Source organism: Anomaloglossus baeobatrachus, chromosome 5, assembly GCF_048569485.1.
Source record: "Anomaloglossus baeobatrachus isolate aAnoBae1 chromosome 5, aAnoBae1.hap1, whole genome shotgun sequence".
NCBI lineage: Eukaryota > Metazoa > Chordata > Amphibia > Anura > Aromobatidae > Anomaloglossus > Anomaloglossus baeobatrachus.
This window is the reverse complement of record NC_134357.1, coordinates 547,982,786-548,004,266: the sequence shown is the minus strand read 5'-3', so window position 1 is coordinate 548,004,266 and position 21,481 is coordinate 547,982,786. Positions and strand designations below refer to the sequence as shown.

Sequence of the window (21,481 nt, the reverse complement as noted above, 5' to 3'; positions counted from 1 at the left end):
AGGCCGCCCTGTGTCGCCACAGACAGCCTCGCCGTGCTCTCCCGATACCCAGGGCGGGGGCGGGTCTGGCTTTGGGGGGACGCAAGGAAACTGGAGATAGAGAGAGGTCTGGGACCTCCCCCCTTCCTTTTCCTTCCGAACCCCAGCAGTGCCGTGGAGGCGATCGACGGAGGGGCGACCCTCAGACAGGCGTAGCCCCGGGAGCAACCTGGGGCCGCAAGGTGCGTTCGAAGTGTCGATGATCAATGTGTCCTGCAATTCACACTAATTCTCGCAGCTAGCTGCGTTCTTCATCGACGCGCGAGCCGAGTGATCCACCGTTAAGAGTCGCACTCAGTTTATTTTCTCTGGTTAGCGTTGGTCGGCCGCAAAGACGTAAGACGTGGGACGGGGGGCGTTCCTCTCGGAAGGGGGCCATGTTGTGCCGGGCGCTCGGCCTCCGCCGTCCCTCCCTCCGACGGGGAGGTGGACGGAGGAGGGCTCGAGACTTCTCAACCTACCGCCCGGTCCCGACCCCGGAGCGGTGCGCGGGCGAGCGGTACCCAGGACGGCCTGCGATGTGGGGGTCGCTTCATTTTTTCCTGCGGCAGGCGGGCGGCGGGAAGGAAGGGACCCCTCCGCGCCATCCCCCGCCTCACGGGGAGCGGCGGCGGGGCGGAAGTCGGGTTCCCTCCAAAGAGTAAGAACCACAAACTTCCGGCCCCGCGCCTCCTTGTGGGGGTGTCACCGGGCGAGACGGCGCGGGGGCCGCTCGCTCTCTCTCGTTAATGATCCTTCCGCAGATTCACCTACGGAAACCTTGTTACGACTTTTACTTCCTCTAGATAGTCAAGTTCGATAGTCTTCTCGGCTCTCCGCCAGGGGCTTGGCGGACCCCGGCGGGGCCGATCCAAGGACCTCACTAAACCATCCAATCGGTAGTAGCGACAGGCGGTGTGTACAAAGGGCAGGGACTTAATCAACGTGAGCTTATGACCCGCAGTTACTGGGGATTCCTCGTTCATGGGGAAGAATTGCAATCCCTGATCCCCATCACGAACGGGGTTCAGCGGGTTACCCGCACCTGTTAGTGATGGGTAGATACACGCTGGTCCGTTCAGTGTAGTGCGCGTGCAGCCCCAGACATCTAAGGGCATCACAGACCTGTTATTGCTCGATTTCGCGTGGCTGAGCACCACTTGTCCCTCTAAGAAGCTGGACGCGGACCGCGGGGGGGTCGCGTAGCTAGTTAGCATGCTGGAGTCTCGTTCGTTATCGGAATTAACCAGACAAATCGCTCCACCAACTAAGAACGGCCATGCACCACCACCCACAGAATCGAGAAAGAGCTTTCAATCTGTCAATCCTTTCTGTGTCCGGGCCGGGTGAGGTTTCCCGTGTTGAGTCAAATTAAGCCACAGGCTCCACTCCTGATGGTGCCCTTCCGTCAATTCCTTTAAGTTTCAGCTTTGCAACCATACTCCCCCTGGAACCGAAAAACTTTGGTTTCCCGGACGTGGCTCGGCGGGTCATGGGAATAATGCCGCCAGATCGCCAGATGGCATCATTTATGGTCGGAACTACGACGGTATCTGATCGTCTTTGAACCTCCGACTTTCGTTCTTGATTAATGAAAACATTCTCGGCAAATGCTTTTGCTTTGGTTCGTCTTGCGCCGGTCCAAGAATTTCACCTCTAGCGGCGCAATCGGGATGCCCCCGGCCGTCCCTCTTAATCATGGCCCCAGTTCCGACAACCAACAAAATAGAACCTAGAGTCCTATTCCATTATTCCTAGCTGGAGTATTCAGGCGTGGCTGCCTGCTTTGAACACTCTAATTTTTTCAAAGTAAACGCTTCGGGCCCCCGGGACACTCAGTCAAGAGCATCGGGGAGGCGCCCCAAGGCAAGGGGGCTGGGACTGGCGGTAGAACGCCTCACGGCAGACCGCCAGCTGGGTCCCAAAAACCAAGTACGAGCTTTTTAACTGCAGCAGCTTAAGTGTTTGCTACTGGAGCTGGAAGTCCATTCCAGCCCGTACCAAAAACAAACAAACAAAAACATCAAAACCATCCAAACCACAGTTCTACTGCCCTTACTACCATACCCACTATATACAATATATATATATATATATATATATATATATATATATAAAATATATACAATAACAAATATTTACATATAAAGCATAAAGAAAAATAAGCACAACTTGGCTAAAAATTGTTTTTTTTTTCCCACACACAACAACTCTAAAATAATATCTCTAACTATCCCACCACCATCCGGCTGCCCAGCTCCCAAGTTCCAAGGATAAGTTCATCCGAGCTTGAGGGGATCCCCCAAAGTTCTCCCCAGATTGGGGGACCGAGCCGGGCCTCCGTTCCTTATGAACACCCCCTCCCCCCATAAAATAACCCCCCGCCCAAACCCTTACTACACCACTACACTGTTCACCCGACAATCTGAAAGACAAAGAAACAAACATTAGTACACAATATCAGAACAAAAACCATAAGACTCGAGAACCGTGTCTGCAAACCCTTCTCACAGTTCAAGTTTATTAAAACAAAAACCTAGGGTGAGAAAGTTAGCTCATCACCAGGGGAGGAGAAGGAAAAAGGGGGAAGAAAATAGGGAAGGGAGGGAAGGAATAGAATTGGAAGGCAAAGATACTGAAGTCCTAATGGTCACTGCACCCTGAATGAGAAGCCCCTCCACAGGCGAGAGGCCCTCGATGCACCAGACCGCTCAAACTCCAGTGAGCTTACCTTTGCCAGGTCACCAAGAATATTACTCACCACGTCTTCTACTTGGAGGATTTTGCTACCCGTCGAAACTAAAGATCGTGCATTCCACGTGAAGTACCTAATCACTATACTAACTAAGAACAAAGTGGTCAGAGCCCTTCCACCCGGATCTCTGAATGCACCAAAGGCCCACTCGGCATAGGAAAGACTGGCCAGCCAAGACCAACCCATAGAAATCCCTATCCATTTGTAAACCTCTATATTAAAGGGACAATTAAGCAGGAAGTGATCCATACTTTCCAGTATGCCCACACAAGTCTCACGAGGACAATCTCTGTCATCGGATTTCCTGTACTTCAAATTGTCCCTCACATATAGCTTACCCAGGAAGCAACACCAAGCCAAGTCCCAAAACTTCTCGGGGATCCTCCGGGAATTCAATAGACCCAGCCATGCCTCAAGATCCCAGCTTGGATAATCCCTGAGGACCAGAGGGGCCCGGAAATGAGTAGATAAGATCCTCTCATCGAGTAACCTCCTCGACAGAGTCCTCACCTGCCACACCCCCAGACCCCACCGGGGGAACATAAGCCGGGAGATGTCCGTGAGGCACGCGAAGGTCCTTCACACGCCCGCCTGTCTCCCATTCCTGGAAGAAAGGCCAAAACAAACCTACTTCTCATCCCTCATATCTTCTTTCTCTCACAACCCTAAACAGCTATTCAACACTTTCAATTCTCTCCTCCGTCCTCCGGCACCACCTCCGTCTCCTCTCCTCTCAGCTGAAGACTTTGCCTCTTTCTTCAAGCGGAAGATTGACAACATCAGAGCAAGCTTTGGCCCACAATCCCCACAGCCCCTCATCATAGCTACTCAGCCCTCTTCCTCCAAATCCAGCTTCTCCACCATGACAGAAAACAATCTCTCCACTCTACTCTCAAGATCACATCTAACCACCTGTGCACTGGACCCGCTCCCATCGCACCTCATCCCCAACATCACCGCAGTACTCATCCCAGCCCTAACCCATCTCTTCAACCTATCACTAGCAAGTGGTGTATTCCCTTCATGCTTTAAACATGCCTCTATTACACCCATCCTCAAAAAGCCCTCCCTTGACCCATCCTCTGTGTCAAACTATTGCCCCATATCCCTTCTCCCCTACGCCTCAAAACTACTGGAACAGCATGTCCATCTTGAATTGTCCTCATACCTCTCCTCCTGCTCCCTCTTTGACCGGCTTCAATCTGGCTTCCGACCACATCATTCTACCGAAACTGCCCTAACCAAAGTCACCAATGATCTACTAACCGCCAAAGCCAAGCGACACTACTCTATCCTCCTCCTCCTGGACCTGTCCTCTGCCTTCGACACAGTAGACCATTCCCTCCTACTACAGATTCTCTCATCTCTGGGCATCACAGACTTGGCCCTATCTTGGATCTGCTCATACCTAACCAACCGAACTTTCAGCGTATCCCATTCTCACACCACTTCCTCATCTCGCCTCCTATCTGTCGGTGTCCCTCAAGGCTCAGTTCTTGGACCCCTGCTGTTCTCCATCTACACCTTCGGCCTGGGACAGCTCATAGAGTCCCACGGCTTCCAGTATCATCTCTATGCCGATGACACACAGATCTACCTCTCTGGACCTGACATTACCTCTCTACTAACCAAAATACCACAATGTTTGTCTGCTATTTCATCCTTCTCTGCACGATTCCTAAAACTTAACATGGACAAAACAGAGTTCATTGTCTTTCCTCCTCCTCACTCATCTCCTCCAACAAGCCTTTCCATCAAACTTGATGGTTGCTCACTCACCCCAGTCTCACAAGCTCGTTGCCTTGGAGTGACCCTCGACTCTGCTCTATCATTCAAGCCACACATCCAAGCCCTCTTCAACTCATGCCGATTACAACTCAAAAATATCTCCCGGATCCGTGCTTTCCTTAACCAAGAATCTGCAAAAACATTAGTGCATGCCCTCATCATCTCCCGCCTCGACTACTGCAACCTCCTGCTCTCTGGCCTACCTTCCAACACTCTTGCACCCCTCCAATCTATCCTAAACTCTGCAGCCCGCTTAATCCACCTCTCCCCTCGCTACTCCCCAGCCTTGCCACTCTGCCAATCCCTTCACTGGCTTCCCATCGCCCAACGACTCCAGTTCAAAACATTAACCATGACATACAAAGTCATGCACAACCTGTCTCCTCCCTACATCTGTGACCTAGTCTCCCGGTACCTACCTGCACGCAACCTTAGATCCTCACAAGATCTCCTTCTCTGCTCCTCTCTTATCTCCTCTTCCCACAATCGTGTACAAGATTTCTCCCGTGCTTCCCCCATACTCTGGAACGCTCTACCTCAGCACATCAGACTCTCCACTACCGTGGAAAGCTTCAAGAGGAACCTCAAGACCCACCTCTTCCAACAAGCCTACAACCTACAATAGCCCTCAGTCCAGTAGACCACTGCACAACCAGCTCTGTCCTCACCTATTGTACCATCACCCATTCCCTGTAGACTGTGAGCCCTCGCGGGCAGGGTCCTCTCTCCTCCTATACCAGTCTGTCTTGTACTGTTAATGATTGTTGTACGTATACCCTCTTTCACTTGTAAAGCGCCATGGAATAAATGGCGCTATAATAATAAATAATAATAATAATAATAATAACCACTACCCCACAGGAGGATACCCACGGAGGAGCCCTCTCTTTCCAGAGGTTTGCAATTTTCAGATTTAAAAAGGTATCCACCAGAAATACCACGGGGTTGACCATATTCAACCCCCCTAGTCTCCTCGTACGGTAAGTAACCTCCCGCATGACTAGGTTCAACCTTTTTCCCCATAACAGCTGGAAAAACAGGCTATAGACCCTCGTCCAGAGAGGTTCTGGCAAAATGCAAATACTGCCCAAATAAAGCAAGACAGGGAGCAAGTAGGTTTTGCACAGGGCAACCCTTTCCCTCAGGGTCAAAGTTAAACCCTTCCATCGGTCCACTCTCTGAGTGGCAATTTGAAGTCTGCCATCCCAATTTCGCATTGGGTAATCACCCTGGCCGAATTCCACGCCTAGAATCTTGGCATATTCCTGGGGCTCCGGTAGAGTGTCCGAGAGACTAAAATCAGGCTCTCTTCCACCCAGCCAGAGACTCTCACATTTATCCTGATTGATCTTGGACCCGGAAACCTCCGAGTAGCGCTCCACTTCTGACAACACCACCTCTGCCTCCTCTTGCGAAGAGACAAAGACTGACATCATCCGCGTAGGCCACTGCCTTCAGCGTGGTCTCCCGTGGGCCAGGATCACCCATCCGAACCCCCCTCAAATGCCCACAATCTATCCCTCGGATGAAGGGGTCGATTGCAAAAGCATAGAGCAGTGGGCTCAGCGGGCAACCCTGGCGAACACCAGATTCAGGTCAGCTCACCTTCCCGTCCAAGACTCCCCGGTCTATGCGCCGACACAGGGAGCGGAGCCCCCTCCGGCACTGGGGCCAAACCAGACCCCATGCCTGGGGGCCCCGAAGGCCCCGACCCCACACACCTGGCTCCCGGCTTCGCTGCCCCCCTCATGGCCTCGAAGCGGTCGTCGTTGTGCATTTTTTCCTCAAAGGGACCCGAATTCCTAAGGATCCCCTCACGGAAAGCGACGACCACCTCTAGTTCTGCCCGGAAGTGCCTAACGGCGGCGGTTCCTCGGAGCCCCATGGTCCCGTGTGAACCTGGCATCCACCAACCTCTCCTGCTGCCCCGATTCTTCATATTGCTGGAACATACGCCTCACACGGAGGGTGTATGTTCCAGTGTCCTCATTGGTTTTCAGCCTTCCCCAATCTGTCACGTCACTGGTGACTCCTTGTCCAGGAGTCACTTGGTTCAGGATTGGGCTCTGCTCCCGGTTCCGGTCCTGGTTCCGTTCCTGGCTCTGTTCCTGGTCCCGGCTCCGGTCCTGGTCCTGGCTCCGGTTCCGGCCTTGGTCCTGGCCCCTGTCCCGGCCTTGGTCCTGGCTCCGGTCCCGGCCTTGGTCCTGACTTCCCCTCTGGCCAGCTCCCTGGGTCCTGGGTCTTGGGGCTGGGGTCCCCACTGACCCAGGTTCTCTGGCCACCGGCCTACGTATCCAGGAGGATCTCCTCACCGGCTCCTCCAGTCTCTGTTCCCCACCTCCCGCAGATGGCAACCAGGAGGTGGGGGCCCGAGGCTCCATGGTGCCCCGAGCACACTGCCTCTCCCCTGGGGAAGAGAGAGGCAGCAGGGGTGGCTGAGCTCTGGAGGAGCAGAGCAAGCCTCAAACTGTCCTTCCTCCAGACTCCAGCAGCAACTGGTCAGACTCCTCCCCTTCCTCCCAAGGCTGCTGGAGCCAGGCTTGCCCTCCAATAGATCCTCGTTAAAGGATTTAAAGTGTACTCATTCCAATTACAGAGCCTCGAAAGAGTCCTGTATTGTTATTTTTCGTCACTACCTCACCGGGTCGGGAGTGGGTAATTTGTGCGCCTGCTGCCTTCCTTGGATGTGGTAGCCGTTTCTCAGGCTCCCTCTCCGGAATCGAACCCTGATTCTCCGTTACCCGTGGTCACCATGGTAGGCACAGAAAGTACCATCGAAAGTTGACACCCGAATGGATCGTCGCCGTCACGGGGATGTGCGATCGGCCCGAGGTTATCCAGAGTCGCAACACTTACGGGGAGAGCGCGGCAGGGGGATGCCGCGGAGGACCGTCCCGACGCCGCACCCGGGACCCCGGATTGGTTTTGGTCTGATAAATGCACGCATCCCTGGCGGTCAGCGCTCGTTTGCACGTATTAGCTCTAGAATTACCACAGTTGTCCGAGTCAACGGTTTGGAGCGATCAAAGGAACCATAACTGATTTAATGAGCCATTCGCAGTTTCACTGTACCGTCCGTGTGTACTTACACGTGCATGGCTTAATCTTTGAGACAAGCATATGCTACTGGCAGGATCAACCAGGTAGCCCGTCGGCGACCGCGCGACGCTCCGGTGTGGCGAAGAGGGGTGGACGCGTCGAGGTCGGGGAGACGGCGGTGAGAGAGAGACCGAGAGAGGGGGGACATGCGGGGGAGCTGCACCCGGAGAACGCGCCGCGGCAGGCGGAAGGAGGGTCGGCGAGGAGGACGCGAGGTCAGCGCGGCGGGAGGCCGCCCATTGGCAGAGAGAGGGTACCGCGGAAAGGAGCCCGTACGGAAAAGGCGTGCAGATGACCAGAAGCCCCCCGGGCGGAACGCGAAGGCGAGGAGACTGGCCTCAGGGGGACGCCACGGGCAGCATCCCGCCAAGAGCCCGCCGCTCCCGGGGCAACCCCCGAGGGGGGCGCTTGGGGAATGGGACGGGGCAGAGGCGATGGGGGCCTGGTGCGGCTCCTCCGTCTGGCTTAGTCCCACCTCCGCGCGCACAAGGGGTCGTCAGTCCACAGGCAGGCCCGGAGCGGAAGGGTGTCCGGAAGCCACCCCGGCAAGACACGGAAGCGAAGAGACTGGCCACCGGGGTCGCCACGGGCCGCACCCACCCGCCGAGAGCCCACCGCTCCCAGGCGACCCCACGGAGGGGGCCACCTGGGGTTGGTGGGGTCCGAGGCGGTGGGCGAGCCTGGTGCGGCTCCTCCATCTGGCTTAGTCCCGCCTCCGCCGCGGGGATCCTCGACCCAATCGGCGGAAGGGCGTGGGGTCAACGGGAGACGGGGCTGGCTTTCGAGGTCCACCGCGGCTCCGGCGCGACCTGGGAGACTCGGAGGTCTCCCCGGATGCTTGGCCTGGCCGTGTCGGCGTCGCCCTACCGGCTTAGTCCTCCACCCGCTCTCGCGCCCGTATCTCAACGGACTTTTTTTCTGCTTTTCTTTTCGCCTCCCGTGGCATTTGCGGCGGTGGGCCCAGCTGCCAACGGGACGGGGAAGGGGGGAGCGGAGCGCGTGGGGTGCCCCCTTTTTTCCTCCGCCCTGGGTTTCTCGCCCTCTCTCCCTTTTCGGCCGGGTTTCTCCGTCGGGACCCTCGGTTCCCTTCTCGTTCTTTACTCTCACGCTTTTCCCCCTTCTCCGAGCCGCCTCGGGGAGGACGGCCAGGAAGCGCGGAAGGTGTACATGGGCCCGGTGGGGACGCCCCCACACACCCTTGCTCGCGAGGGACCCGTGCCGCACCCTCCGCACCTCTGTCGTCTCCTCCCCGTAGGGGGTAGGGGCTCGGGACAGACCGGGGGTAAGACAAATGAAAAAAGGAGAGCCCGGCGGCGGAGTGGAAACGCCAACTGCCGCTGCCACTTTCCCGCTGGGAGCTCTCGCAAAAAAAGGCCGCCCTCGGAGAAGATCTTTGTGCTTCCCGGCACGGGGAGCGATTCGGACGACGGGCCCCCTCACGCGACCTCCGCCGGAAGATGGCCGGGAAGTCATGGGATAGGTCCCCGCCGTTCGCCCATGCGGGTTGTCGGACCGCTTTCGACACTCGGGTCGTTTCAAACTCGCCACCGTGAGGCCGCCTGCCTCCTCGGGAGGGGTTGGCCAGAGCGTTCGCACCACCGTAAGGAAGGTGAAACCCCGGGGGTGGGGGAGGAAGGGGCCGCTCGCCTGTGATCGGCGCGGGCTCCAGAGCCCGGGCCAAGCGAGCGGCGCCACCTCCCCGCCCGGGAGCGCTTCGCCAAATCGATCGGAAGAGGATGACCCTCCGCACCTCCGTCGTCTCCTCCCTATAGGGGTAAGGGGCTCAGGACAGACCGGGGGTAAGAAAAAGGATAGCCCGGCGGCAGAGTGGAAACGCCAACCGCCGCCGCTTTCCCACTGGGAGCTCTCGCAAAAGGCCGCCCTTGGAGAAGATCTTTGTGCTTCCCGGCACAGGGAGCGATTCGGACGACGGACCTCCACGCGCGACCTCCGCCGAAAGCTGGCCGGGAAGTCGCGGGGTAGGTCCCTGCTATTCGCCTGTGCGGGTCGTCGGACCGCTTTCGAGGCTCGGGTCGTTTCAAACTCGCCACCGCGAGGCCGCCCGCCTCCGCAGGAAGGGGCAGCCAGCGCGTTCGCGCCACCATAAGGAAGATGAAATCCCGTCGGTGGAGGAGGAAGGGGCCGCTCACCTGTGACCAGCACGGGCTCCAGAGCCCAGGCCGAGCGAGCAGCACCACCTCCCCGCCTGGGAGCGCTTTGTCAAATCGATCGCAAGAGGAGATCCCAGGGGTGGAAGAGAAGGGTTCTCTCGGACTGGAACCTTCTCCCGGGCTGGATGTGTGCGTACATCGAGGGGCTCCCTGACTCCAGGCCCCGCGCCTGGCAAATTCCCCACCGGAGCTGCCAGAGCGCGAACCTGCAACTGGAAAGGGTCTCTGAGCCGCACTTCGCACATTACTCGGAGTACCGGTTTGCCGACCAGAGCGTTCAAAGTCTGGCGAGACGCTCTTCTCTCACATATATCTCCTGGAGGCGTGGGATGAAGTGTCTTTGAGTGGTTGGGAGCCCCCACCCGCATAAGCCGGGTTGGTACCGCAAACTACCCGCCCACCTGGAACTTCCGGGCGGACGTGGCAGGCAAACCTCATCCTGGTTCTACTGATTTTTTTGCTCCTTTGGCACCCTCTCTGACCGCTTTGGGGTACTGCAACCGAGGATCTGCCAAAACTCATGGAACTGCCCGTCGGATTCGAGTTAAGAGGTGTCAACCATGGAAGTCTGAACAGTCTGAAAAATTTTCTCCCAAGGACTCTCCGGCGTGATTCTCTGGAGCCCTTTTCGGCTTCCGAGGCTGCCCGACGCCCCTCCCGGATGATGGAAGTCTGACGGTATTTTTTTTTTCTCTCAACTGCCGGGGAAGATTGGGAGAGATTGTCTGGAGCCCCGCTCGGGCCCCCGAGGGCCCCGACACCCCCTTGAAAGTCACGGAAGTATGAAAATTCTGAACGGCTCTTTTTTTTTCTCCCAACTGCCGGGGAAGATAGGGAGAGATTGTCTGGAGCCCCACTCGGGCCCCCGAGGGCCCCGGCACCTCCGGAAGGTCACGGAGGCCTGAAATTTTCCAGTTTTCATCCAAGCGCCTAGGGCAGTCGGGCGAGGGTGCCCGGGGCTCCGCTCGGGCCCTCGGGGGCCCCGGCACCTCCGGAAGGTCACAGAGGCCTGAAATTTTCCAGTTTTCATCCAAGCGCCGAGGGCAGTCGGACGAGAGTGCCCGGGGCCCCGCTCGGGCCCCCGGGGGCCCCGGCACCGCCGGAAGGTCGCGGGGGCCTGAAATTTTTCAGTTTTTATCCAAGCGCCGAGGGCAGTCGGGCGAGAGTGCCCGGGGCCCCGTTCGGGCCCCACGGGGCCCCGGCACCTGCGGAAGGTCAGCGCCGAGGGCAGTCGGGCGAGAGTGCCCGGGGCCCCGTTCGGGCCCCCGGGGGCCCCGCCACCGCTACAAGGTCACGGAGGTCCGAAATTTTTCAGGTTTTTATCCAAGCGCCGAGGGAAGTCGGGTGACAGTGTCCGGGGCCCCGCTCGGGCCCGCGGGGGCCCCGCCACTGCTACAAGGTCACGGAGGTCCGAAATTTTTCAGGTTTTATCCAAGCGCCGAGGGCAGTCAGGCGAGAGTGCCCGGGGCCCCGCTCGGGCCCCCGCGGGCCCCGCCACCGCTATAAGGTCACGGAGGTCCGAAATTTTTCAGGTTTTATCCAAGCGCCGAGGGCAGTCAGGCGAGAGTGCCCGGGGCCCAGCTCGGGCCCCCGGGGGCAGCGCCACCGCTACGAGGTCACGGAGGTCCGAAATTTTTCAGGTTTTATCCAAGCGCTGAGGGCAGTCGGGCGAGAGTGCCCGGGGCCCCGCTCGGGCCCCCGGGGGCCCCGCCACCGCTACAAGGTCACGGAGGTCCGAAATTTTTCAGGTTTTATCCAAATCACGGGGGGAATCAGTCCAGAATTCGCCCGTGGACCCCCCGGACAAAAAAAACGCACACGTGATATCGATGCGTTTTTGCCTGACAACTTCCCCTCGTGGCCCCAGGGGGTTCCCCTCTGAGCTCCGTGGGTGTCAGTGGGACAAGCGCAAAAAACAATCCGTTGCTCAGGAGTCCTCCGGCATAGTCAGGGCTCGCTGACTACGGAAGTCTGAGAATTTTGAAAATTATTCAGTTCCAAGGACTCTCTGGCGAGATTGTCTGAAGCCCTTTTCGGATGCCGAGGGCTGCCGACGCCGGTCAGATCTCGGAAGTCTGAAAAATGTGTCTTTTTTTTAAGTCCTGTGTCCTTGGTGCACTCAGTCTGCCACAGGATAGGATTAGATACACAGCTCAGCAGACAGTATCACCGACACACACACACGGCTCTGCAGACAGTAACAAACACACACGGCTCTGCAGACAGTAAAACACACACACACAGCTCTGCAGACAGTATCACCGACACACACACGGCTCTGCAGACAGTAACACACACACGACTCTGCAGACAGTAACACACACACACGGTTCTGCAGACAGTATCACCGACACACACACGGCTCTGCAGACAGACACACACAGACACACACACGGCTCTGCAGACAGTAACACACACGGCTCTGCAGACAGTAACACACACGGCTCTGCAGACAGTATCACCGACACACACACACACACACGGCTCTGCAGACATTAACACGCACACGGCTCTGCAGACAGTAACACACACACGGCTCTGCAGACAGTAACACACATGGCTCTGCAGACAGTATCACCGAGACACACACACACGGCTCTGCAGACAGTAACACACACGGCTCTGCAGACAGTAACACACACGGCTCACAAGACAGTAACACACACACACGGCTCTGCAGACAGTAACACACACACGGCTCTGCAGACAGTAACACACACACAGCTCTGCAGACAGTAACAGCCACACGGCTCTGCAGACAGTAACACACACGGCTCTGCAGACAGTAACACACACGGCTCTGCAGACAGTAACACACACATGGCTCTGCAGACAGTAACATACACACACAGACGGCTCTGCAGACAGTAAAACACACGGCTCTGCAGAAAGTAACACACACAGCTCTGCAGACAGTAACACACACACAGCTCTGCAGAGAGTAACACACACACGCACACACAATGCTCTGCCAGCACACACAGAAAAATGCTCTGCCACACACACAAGCACGCACACACATTGCTCTGTCAGCACACACACAAAATGCTCTGCAACACACACGCATACATACACACACACACACACAAGCACAAGTATGCCCGCTGCGGCCTGGGAGGGAGGGGGGCCGTACGCTACTCACACACAGGCCTACAGGTGACAGGCCATGGGGGGAGAGTGTGGGGGTATTATCAGAGACGGTAGTATCAGCGGCGGGGGGAGGGGCACCAGTAGACTACTCCCCACGGGCCGAACGGGTGACAGGGGGAAAAGTTCAGCACACAGCATGACCGCTGTGAGCTGCAGAAAGATGGCGCTGATCTCCACCCTCTGCTGTGATCTGGACAGCCCAGGGGGCACTTCCACTTCACAGCAGGGAGATCTCCTGTAATAAGCCTAGGGGTTGGATTCCGACTATCAGAGTCTATGCACAGGGGCTGCCATAAAGCAGTGAGTAACTGTCGCTACACACACAGCAAATCCAGCATGGCAGCCCTCAGTGCCTTCAGTAAAATTAGAATTAAATAAAAACTAAAAACTAAATAAGCAGTGATTTTAATTTTGTATTAAAAATACTTGATTTCATAATCACTATTTTTAATACAAAAATAAAAAACCGCGACACCTTCCCTTTAAGACTCATCAACTTAGCCATCCCAGGTTCTCAACATACGCTAATGTGGAAGTCAGTGCCTGGTACTCCCTCTTGGTGTGTGTAATAAATGTATTCCATGAGCCCTTCTGTGCCGAAGCATATATATCTTGGTGAATTGCATACATGTGCATATAACCAGGACATAAAAAAACAAACAAAAACGTAACTATGTTCAACTAAAAAATAGAAAGTTTTCAAATATGAGATAGGTGTATGGTAGTCAACACCAACTGTCCACTATCCCAGTACCAGAGTCGACTTACAATTACTCAAAGTAGAGAATATCACACTAAATATAACCTGCACTGTAAACTAAAGTGCGAATAAACCAGTACGACTCTGCCAGTGGGTGAGTGGCAAAACTCCACCAGTTAGACACATGGGCCTGAGCCCTCCCCCGGGATTCCATAAAAAAGAGAAAGTCCCAAGAAAGAAGAAAAATGGAAGGTTATCTTAAGCCAAATAACAGTAGAATTCTATAAATAACCGTAAGTCCACGGGAGCATATGTTCAGGTGGGTTCCTCTTCCCTGGAACTCCTGGTCCGCCGTTTGCGTGATGTAATGGCCAGTTGCCACGTCGGAGGAAGCGGCGGCATCTGTTGGGGCAAAGTCCAGTCTGGTAGATCTGGAACAGAAAGGTCAAAAACCCGACAGAAAGGTTCCAGATCTGCAGGGGCCCGGAAGCTAGCCGACGTCTCCCCCCGCCGTGCGTTGAGGCTAAACGGGAACCCCCATCTGTAGAGAATATTGTTGGCCTTCAGGGACAACAGTAGTGGGCGAAGAGCCTTCCGCTGCTGCAGTGTTATCCATGAGAGATCTTGGAATAGCTGGATCTTTGGGCCTTGGTACATCACTTGTTTTGGCAGTCGTGCTTTAAACATTATTTCTTCTTTAAGTTGGAAGTCAATGATATGACAAATAATGTCTCTTGGGTTCCCTTTCAAATTTTTAGGACGAAGGGCCCTATGCGCTCTATCCATAGGAATTGGGTTGCAGGAGGCCGCTGTAAAAGTGAGTTGAATATGGTCTGCAGAATTGTTGCAACATCCTTCTTTGCTTGGGCCTCAGGTATGCCTCTGACCCTTATATTATGGCGCCTGCCTCTGTTATCCAGATCTTCAATATGACGTTGTAGCTCTCTTATGACGTCTGCTTGGGAGGAAGTTTGGGACTGGAGGCAACGGATGGTTGTTCTAGCTTCATTATGATCATTCTCCAGTTGGTTTATTCTTTTAGAGATAGAAACAACATTCTGCCGGACCGCCGCTATTTCAGATCTGCAAGTGTCCTTGACTTCTTAAATGAGTGCCTGGAAATCTTTCTTGGTAGGGAGCTGCCGAACAAATTCCCACCACTCTGCTGGGGGGCCCACAGGCTGTGTAGGCAAGGGTCTGGCCGTCACACTCTCTGGAGCCCTTTTCCTGTTGGTTTCTATGTCAGGTGGGCCAGGTGGCGACCCAGGGACCCCTTTTTGCTGGGCCACAGGACTCAGACCCCGCAACCCCAGATCCCCAGGTGGTTTGTGGGTTCTTTGGGGCCTGGGAGTGAGAGTCTCATTTGATAACATTGGTGGCCAGAGTGGGGAAGATAGAGGATCATTTCTGATTGTTATTATATTGTCCCATAGGGGCTGGGGAACTTCAGCAGAATAAAAGGCCATATTTCTGGCCCCCTGAGCCTCATTTGGGGCCACCCCCACTCCCCTCCTGGTCGCCTGCTCTCTCAAAGCTGCAGCTCCTTAGATCCGTGCCCCCGTCCAGCCACTCTATGTCATCAGCTCCCCTCAGCAAGGTATCCATGGGAGCAGCCGGGCTCCAGCCACCACCGCGCTCCAGCACCTCTATGGGGGGGAGGGGCGGCATTATTACCTCCATCTCCGTTTGACTGCTGGGACCTGCATCAACAGAGAATGTGAACCTTGCATCTGGCCTGGTGGTCCGGGGATGTGCAGTGTTGCCTGGTTCACATTGATCCTGCTCCCGCTGGTGTTCAGGTGAGTCACTGCGTGCCTCCTTCGCCGCCGCCATCTTGTCCACGAGGAAGGCCTCCGGCCCGCCGGCATCTACAGGTCCCAGCTCCTCACCTCTCCCTCCCTCTGCGACATGGGTGGGCGATCCCTGCTCGGTTTCCTCCACACATGCTGCTGCTGCAGGCGTCCGAGGGCAAAGGTGCTGTGTCTCTCCTGCCGCCCGTGCGTCCTCCTGTTCCCGCTCCCCCGATGGCTCCCTCATCAGATAGGAGTTCAGGGTAAGCGGCGTCGGGGTCTCAGGGTCCTTGGTATTCCTTGGGGGTTTTTTCTTTCCCATTTTGGGCTCTCAATGCTTATGCAGTCGTGCTATAATAATCCCGGGTGAAGGAGCTCAGTCCCTAAGCGTCCTGCTCCATGGAGTTCCGGACACGCCCCCTCGAGATAATTTCATCCCAATAGTGGAATAAAATTATTAGATGGGAGGGAGTAAGTCTTATATCCCAATTTTTTTCCAATACATCCCTTAAGTTGATCCCAGAATGGTTGTAGTGAGGTGCAAGTGCTAAGACCATGCACTAGATCTGTTGATGCAGCCTTACATTTTGGGTAACTTATTAAAGGTAACCGGTCACCAGATTTGGCGACTATAAGCTGCAGCCACCACCAGTAAGCTCTTATATACAATCTTCAAGAATACTGAATAAAAGAGCCCATGGCACTGTGTAGAACATAACAGAAACACTTTTATAATACTCACCTAGGGGATGGTTCCGTCCAATGGATGTTGCTGCTCTCCGGTCCAGCGCCAACTCTCTACTGCGATATCAGTCCTCCTTCTACCCAGCCCAGTATGGATAATGTGTCCTACATCATCCACACAGGTTCGCATTGCGGTCCTGCACAGGCGCACTTTGATCTACCCAGCTGAGGACTGATCAAAATACTGTAATGCGCAGGTGATAGAAAAGGATAAAGACAGCATGCGCATTACAATATTTTGATCTACCTTGAGAAGGGCAGATCAAACCGCGGCTGTGCAGGACCTCAATGCCGTCCAGCGTGTAAGACGTAGGACACGTCATGCACATGAGTCTTAGAAGAAGAATGTCGCTCTCCGAATATAGGAGGCGTCAGACCGGAGAGCAGGGACACCCATTGGACCAGACTGCCCCCTAGGTGAGTATAATAAAAGTGTTTTTTTACCTTCTACAGAGCAGCCTGGGCTCTTATATACAGTATTCTGGAATGCTGTATGTAAGAGCTGACTGGTGGTGGCTACAGCTTATAGTCACCAAATCTGGTGACAGGTTCAATTTAATTTATCTGGTTAGGGGATTGGGTGGTAGTTTGAACGTATATATAAGATTTTTAACCTGCATGTTTCTCTATTTCTCGTTCAAAGTTGTTTTACATTGTTGATAGAGGGGATGAGAGAAGCTATGTCTAGATTGCTAAACAGTTTTTCCCACAGGTTATGTGCAATTTGGCTATGCTCAAGCCCCATCTAGATGTGTCTTGTGGTGTGCTTGCACCCTGGTTACCCAAGAACAACAGTTCGCACTTTGAAGGATTGTAAATCCAGAGTATGCTCTGAATGCCTCCAGGATTTTTATAATGTTTGGGACTTGACTTGCTGGATCCGATAGGAACAGAAGTAAGTCATTTGCAAACATGGTGGCTTGGAGCAACCCATTTTCTATCTGTATTCCTTTAAAAGTTTTTGGGCTGGATAGTAGTCTTGTTAATGGCTCCGATGCCAGATTAAATATGTTACGTCCGGGTGGTGGAAGCACTGGACCGTACACCGATTTCCCCTGAGAAGGCAGCCAGGCCGGTCACCCCGCCAGAGGGTCCTGATGCACAGCAGCCGGAGCACTATAGGTAGCTGGACAGTCCGTAGAGAAGCAGGAAAGGTGGATGATGCTGAACCCACGGAGTTCTGGACGGTAGTCCGGGTGACGAGGCTCAGGGTCCGAGGCTGGGTTATAGGGTCAGGCGGGATCCGGAACCTGCTGAGCGATGGAACGGGTCACCGAACGGAGCCAGAGACTGGAGACTGGCGGAGCTGCAGAGGTGGTGGGACATCCACCGAAATCACCGTCAGGGTCCAGGGATGGGCTTGGTTCGGAGCGACTGGCGTGGCAGGATAGGCTCTACGAGACAGGACAGGGTTAATACAAGGCAAAGCACAGGGCAAAGCAATATGGGGACCTGAACACTAGCTTGCTAAACACGTAGAACAGGCCCCGCCCACCAGGAAAGAGAAACCTTATATACCCTGTACCTATCTATGCAATATCCTGTTTCTGGGTGCTGGCCCTTTAAGAAAGGGTCAATGACCGCGCGCGCGCCCTAATGCGCATGCGCGAGGCCCGGGTGCCAGAAGCCAGTCCAGGAAGCGGTGAGGAGGAAGCAGGAGCGCCCGGCTGGGAGTCCCACGTCGCAGAGGAACGCCGGGAGCGGGGAGCTGGACGCATGGAGGCCGGGGCCGGAGTGGTAAGCAGGGGACGCCGCCGGGGAGCGGGGAGCGGGCCACGGGGACCGGAGGACGGGACCAGGGGACCGGGAAGCGTGACAGTACCCCCTCCCCCACGCCCCCCCCCCCCCCCGCAAGCGGGACAGGAAGGCACGAATCAGAGGAGTGCCAACATTCTCCCGGGGCTCCCAGGACCGATCCTCGGGACCATAACCCGCCCAGTCTACCAGCAAGTACTGCCGACCTCGCACGGTCTTCATGGCCACGATATCTCTTACCGCATAGATGTCATCGTCAGCAATAGGAGGAGGAGCTGCACCGACCTCAGCGGAGAAGGGACCAAGGACAACAGGCTTGAGTAAGGAGACATGGAAGGAGTTGGGTATCCGCATCGTGGCCGGGAGTTGCAGCTTGTAGGAGACTGCATTGATCTTGCTGATGATCTTAAACGGCCCGATGTAGCGAGGACCCAACTTGTACGAGGGTAACTTCAATCGGACATATTTGGATGCAAGCCAGACCAGATCACCTGGGGAGAAACACGGGGGATCCAGGCGCCTCTTGTCCGCATGTCTCTTCATCCGCAATGAAGCACGTTCTAGGGACGACTTGACAGAGGTCCATATAGCTGAAAAGTCCCAAACCAGAGCATCTGCTGCGGGGACGTCGGAAGCCGAGGATACTGGCAACGGGACAGAAGGCTGCAGTCCATACACGATCTGAAAGGGAGAGCTGGAGGTGGACTCACTGATGTGCTGGTTATGGGAGAACTCCGCCCAAGGTAGGAGCGTGGACCAATCGTCATGATGGATGTTGACGTAGTGGCGCAGGAAGGAGGTCAGGATCTGATTGACCCGTTCCACTTGGCCATTTGACTGAGGATGGTAGGCCGAAGAAAAGTCCAAGGACACTCCCAGATGTTTGCAGAGAGCCCTCCAGAAGCGCGAGGTAAACTGAGTTCCTCTGTCAGACACTATGTGTGCGGGGAAGCCATGCAATCGGAATATGTGCTGTATGAAGGAGTCAGCTAGCTCCTGGGCAGAGGGCAGTCCAGCCATGGGAACGAAGTGGGCCATCTTTGAAAAGCGATCCACCACAACCCATATGACCGTATGTCCGGAGGATAAGGGTAGGTCCGTGATAAAGTCCATTGCGATATGTTGCCACGGAACGGAAGGAATGGGCAGAGGCAGAAGACGTCCATAGGGTAGGTGCTTGGGTGTCTTGTTCCGGGCACAGGATGGACAGGCTGAGACGAAGGTTGCGACGTCTTTACGGAGGGACGGCCACCAGTAGTGACGGACAATCGTGCTCCAAGTCTTCTTCTGACCAGCATGGCTGGCGATCTTAGAAGCATGGCCCCAGTGCAGGACTCTCTGTCTGTCAGTATCTGAGACATAGGTTTTCCCAGGGGGTATCTGAGTTAGAGCGACAGGAGTAACCGGAGTGATTTTACTGGGGTTGATGATGGGCTGGTATGTCTCCTCCTCCAACTCCACGGGCACGAAGGATCTGGACAGAGCGTCTGCCCGCACATTCTTATCCGCAGGCCGAAAATGGAGTTGGAAATCAAATCGAGCAAAGAACAAGGACCAGCGGGCTTGTCGTGGATTTAGTCTTTGGGCAGACCGCAGGTACTCCAGATTCTTGTGGTCCGTGTATATGATTACAGGGTATACAGCTCCTTCCAGGAGGTAGCGCCATTCCTCCAAGGCCAGCTTCACGGCCAGTAGCTCCCGATCCCCAATGGTGTAGTTGCGTTCGGGTGCCGAGAAGCTCTTGGAGAAGAATCCACATGTGACCATCTTTCCGGAGGGGGAGTTCTGCATCAACACTGCCCTGGCTCCTGAGGAGGAGGCATCCACCTCTAAGGTGAACTGTCGGTTCAATTCAGGGCGATGGAGAACCGAGGAAGAAGCAAATGCCTGTTTCAAGGAGCAGAACGCGGCATCGGCCGCCGGGGACCAGTCCTTAGGATTAGCTCCTTTTTTAGTCAAGGCAGAGAGAGGTGCAGTCAAGGCAGAGAAATGCGTGATGAACTGACGGTAGTAGTTCGCAAAGCCGAGAAAGCGTTGGATAGCCTTCAGTCCGGAAGGAGGAGGCCAGTTGATGATGGCAGACACTTTCTCTGGGTCCATCTGCAGGCCAGTGTCCGAGATTACATAACCCAGGAAGGGAAGAGACGACTTTTCGAAGATGCATTTCTCGTACTTGGCGTACAGACGATTCTCTCTAAGCCTCTGGAGGACTAGCTGCATGTTCTCTCGGTGGGTTGGTAGATCCGGAGAGAAGACCAGGATGTCATCCAGATATACCACGACACAGACATAGAGGAGGTCTCTGAACACGTCGTTCACCAGTTCTTGGAAGACGGCCGGAGCGTTACACAGACCAAAGGGCATGACACAATACTCATAGTGCCCATCCCGAGTGTTGAATGCAGTTATCCATTCATCTCCAGAGCGAATGCGAACCAGGTTATAGGCCCCACGAAGGTCCAACTTGGTGAATACACGGGCTCCTCGGAGCCGATCGAATAGTTCGGGGATAAGCGGCAGAGGGTATTTGTTCTTTACGGTGATCTGGTTTAATCCCCGGTAGTCAATGCAAGGGCGCAGATCACCTTCCTTCTTCTTGACGAAGAAAAACCCCGCTCCGGCAGGGGACGAGGACCTCCAAATGAACCCCTTAGCTAGGCTCTCGGTGATATAGGCAGACATAGCTCGTGTTTCAGCAGGGGACAAGGGGTATATCCGTCCTCGAGGAGGCTTAGTTCCTGGCAGTAACTCGATAGCACAGTCGTAGGGACGATGAGGCGGTAACACCTCTGACTCCTTTTTATCAAACACGTCCGTGAAGGACCAGTAGGCAGAAGGCAGTCCTGGTAGAGACTCTGGAACCGGAGGGCGTCGGACGGGCTGGATGGATTTCAGACATCTCTCGTGACACGAGGAGCCCCATCGGGTGATTTCACCTGTACTCCAGCTGACCGATGGTTCGTGTGTCCGTAACCATGGAAGTCCCAGCAGGATCTGATGAGACATGCGCGGGAGGACGTAGAAGGTGATCTTCTCGGTGTGCAGAGCACCGATCCGTACTTCCACAGGCTTGGTGATCAGGGAGACGGTGTCAGAGAGGGGTTTCCCATCAACAGAGGCGATCACCAGCGGTTTCTCTAGTGGGAGGACAGGCACCTGGTACTTATCCACCGTGGCCTGCTGGATGAAGTTGCCTGCTGCTCCAGAATCGAGATACGCCTCTGCCGTGAACCGGGTCTCTTCTGTAGTGACTTGAATAGTCCAGGTAACGGAGTCTGAGAGAGTCCCAGCACCTAGGGTGGCCTCTCCTATCAAGCCTAGGCTTTGGAGTTTCCCGGCTTCTCGGGACAAGAGCGTAGCAGGTGTGTGCCATCACCGCAGTAGAAGCAGAGACCCTTTGCTAGTCGTTCTGCTCGGCGTTGTTCCGACTGCTTCAGGCGGTCAATCTGCATGGGCTCGGAGGTAGACACGCCAGGTGACGCCAACTGGGGAGCGATGGACTTCTGTGGGG

The 21,481-nt window shown here is 55.3% G+C and overlaps 2 protein-coding genes and 1 non-coding gene across 3 annotated transcripts in view; all 3 read right to left on the bottom strand.

The window, feature by feature from the left end:
• Positions 1–21,481, bottom strand: part of LOC142312267 (oocyte zinc finger protein XlCOF29-like) — a 259,631-nt gene that overhangs the window by 18,034 nt on the left and 220,116 nt on the right. The window lies entirely within an intron of this gene.
• LOC142312274 (uncharacterized) overlaps positions 1–21,481 on the bottom strand; it is a 201,713-nt gene that overhangs the window by 24,928 nt on the left and 155,304 nt on the right. Inside the window, 1 exon segment of the mRNA XM_075351208.1 lies at positions 13,866–13,871. Coding sequence (XP_075207323.1) covers positions 13,866–13,871 — 6 coding nt within the window.
• LOC142313470 (5.8S ribosomal RNA) lies at positions 176–329 on the bottom strand. The gene has a single exon (XR_012754476.1). It is a non-coding gene; the product is annotated as a 5.8S ribosomal RNA (ribosomal RNA).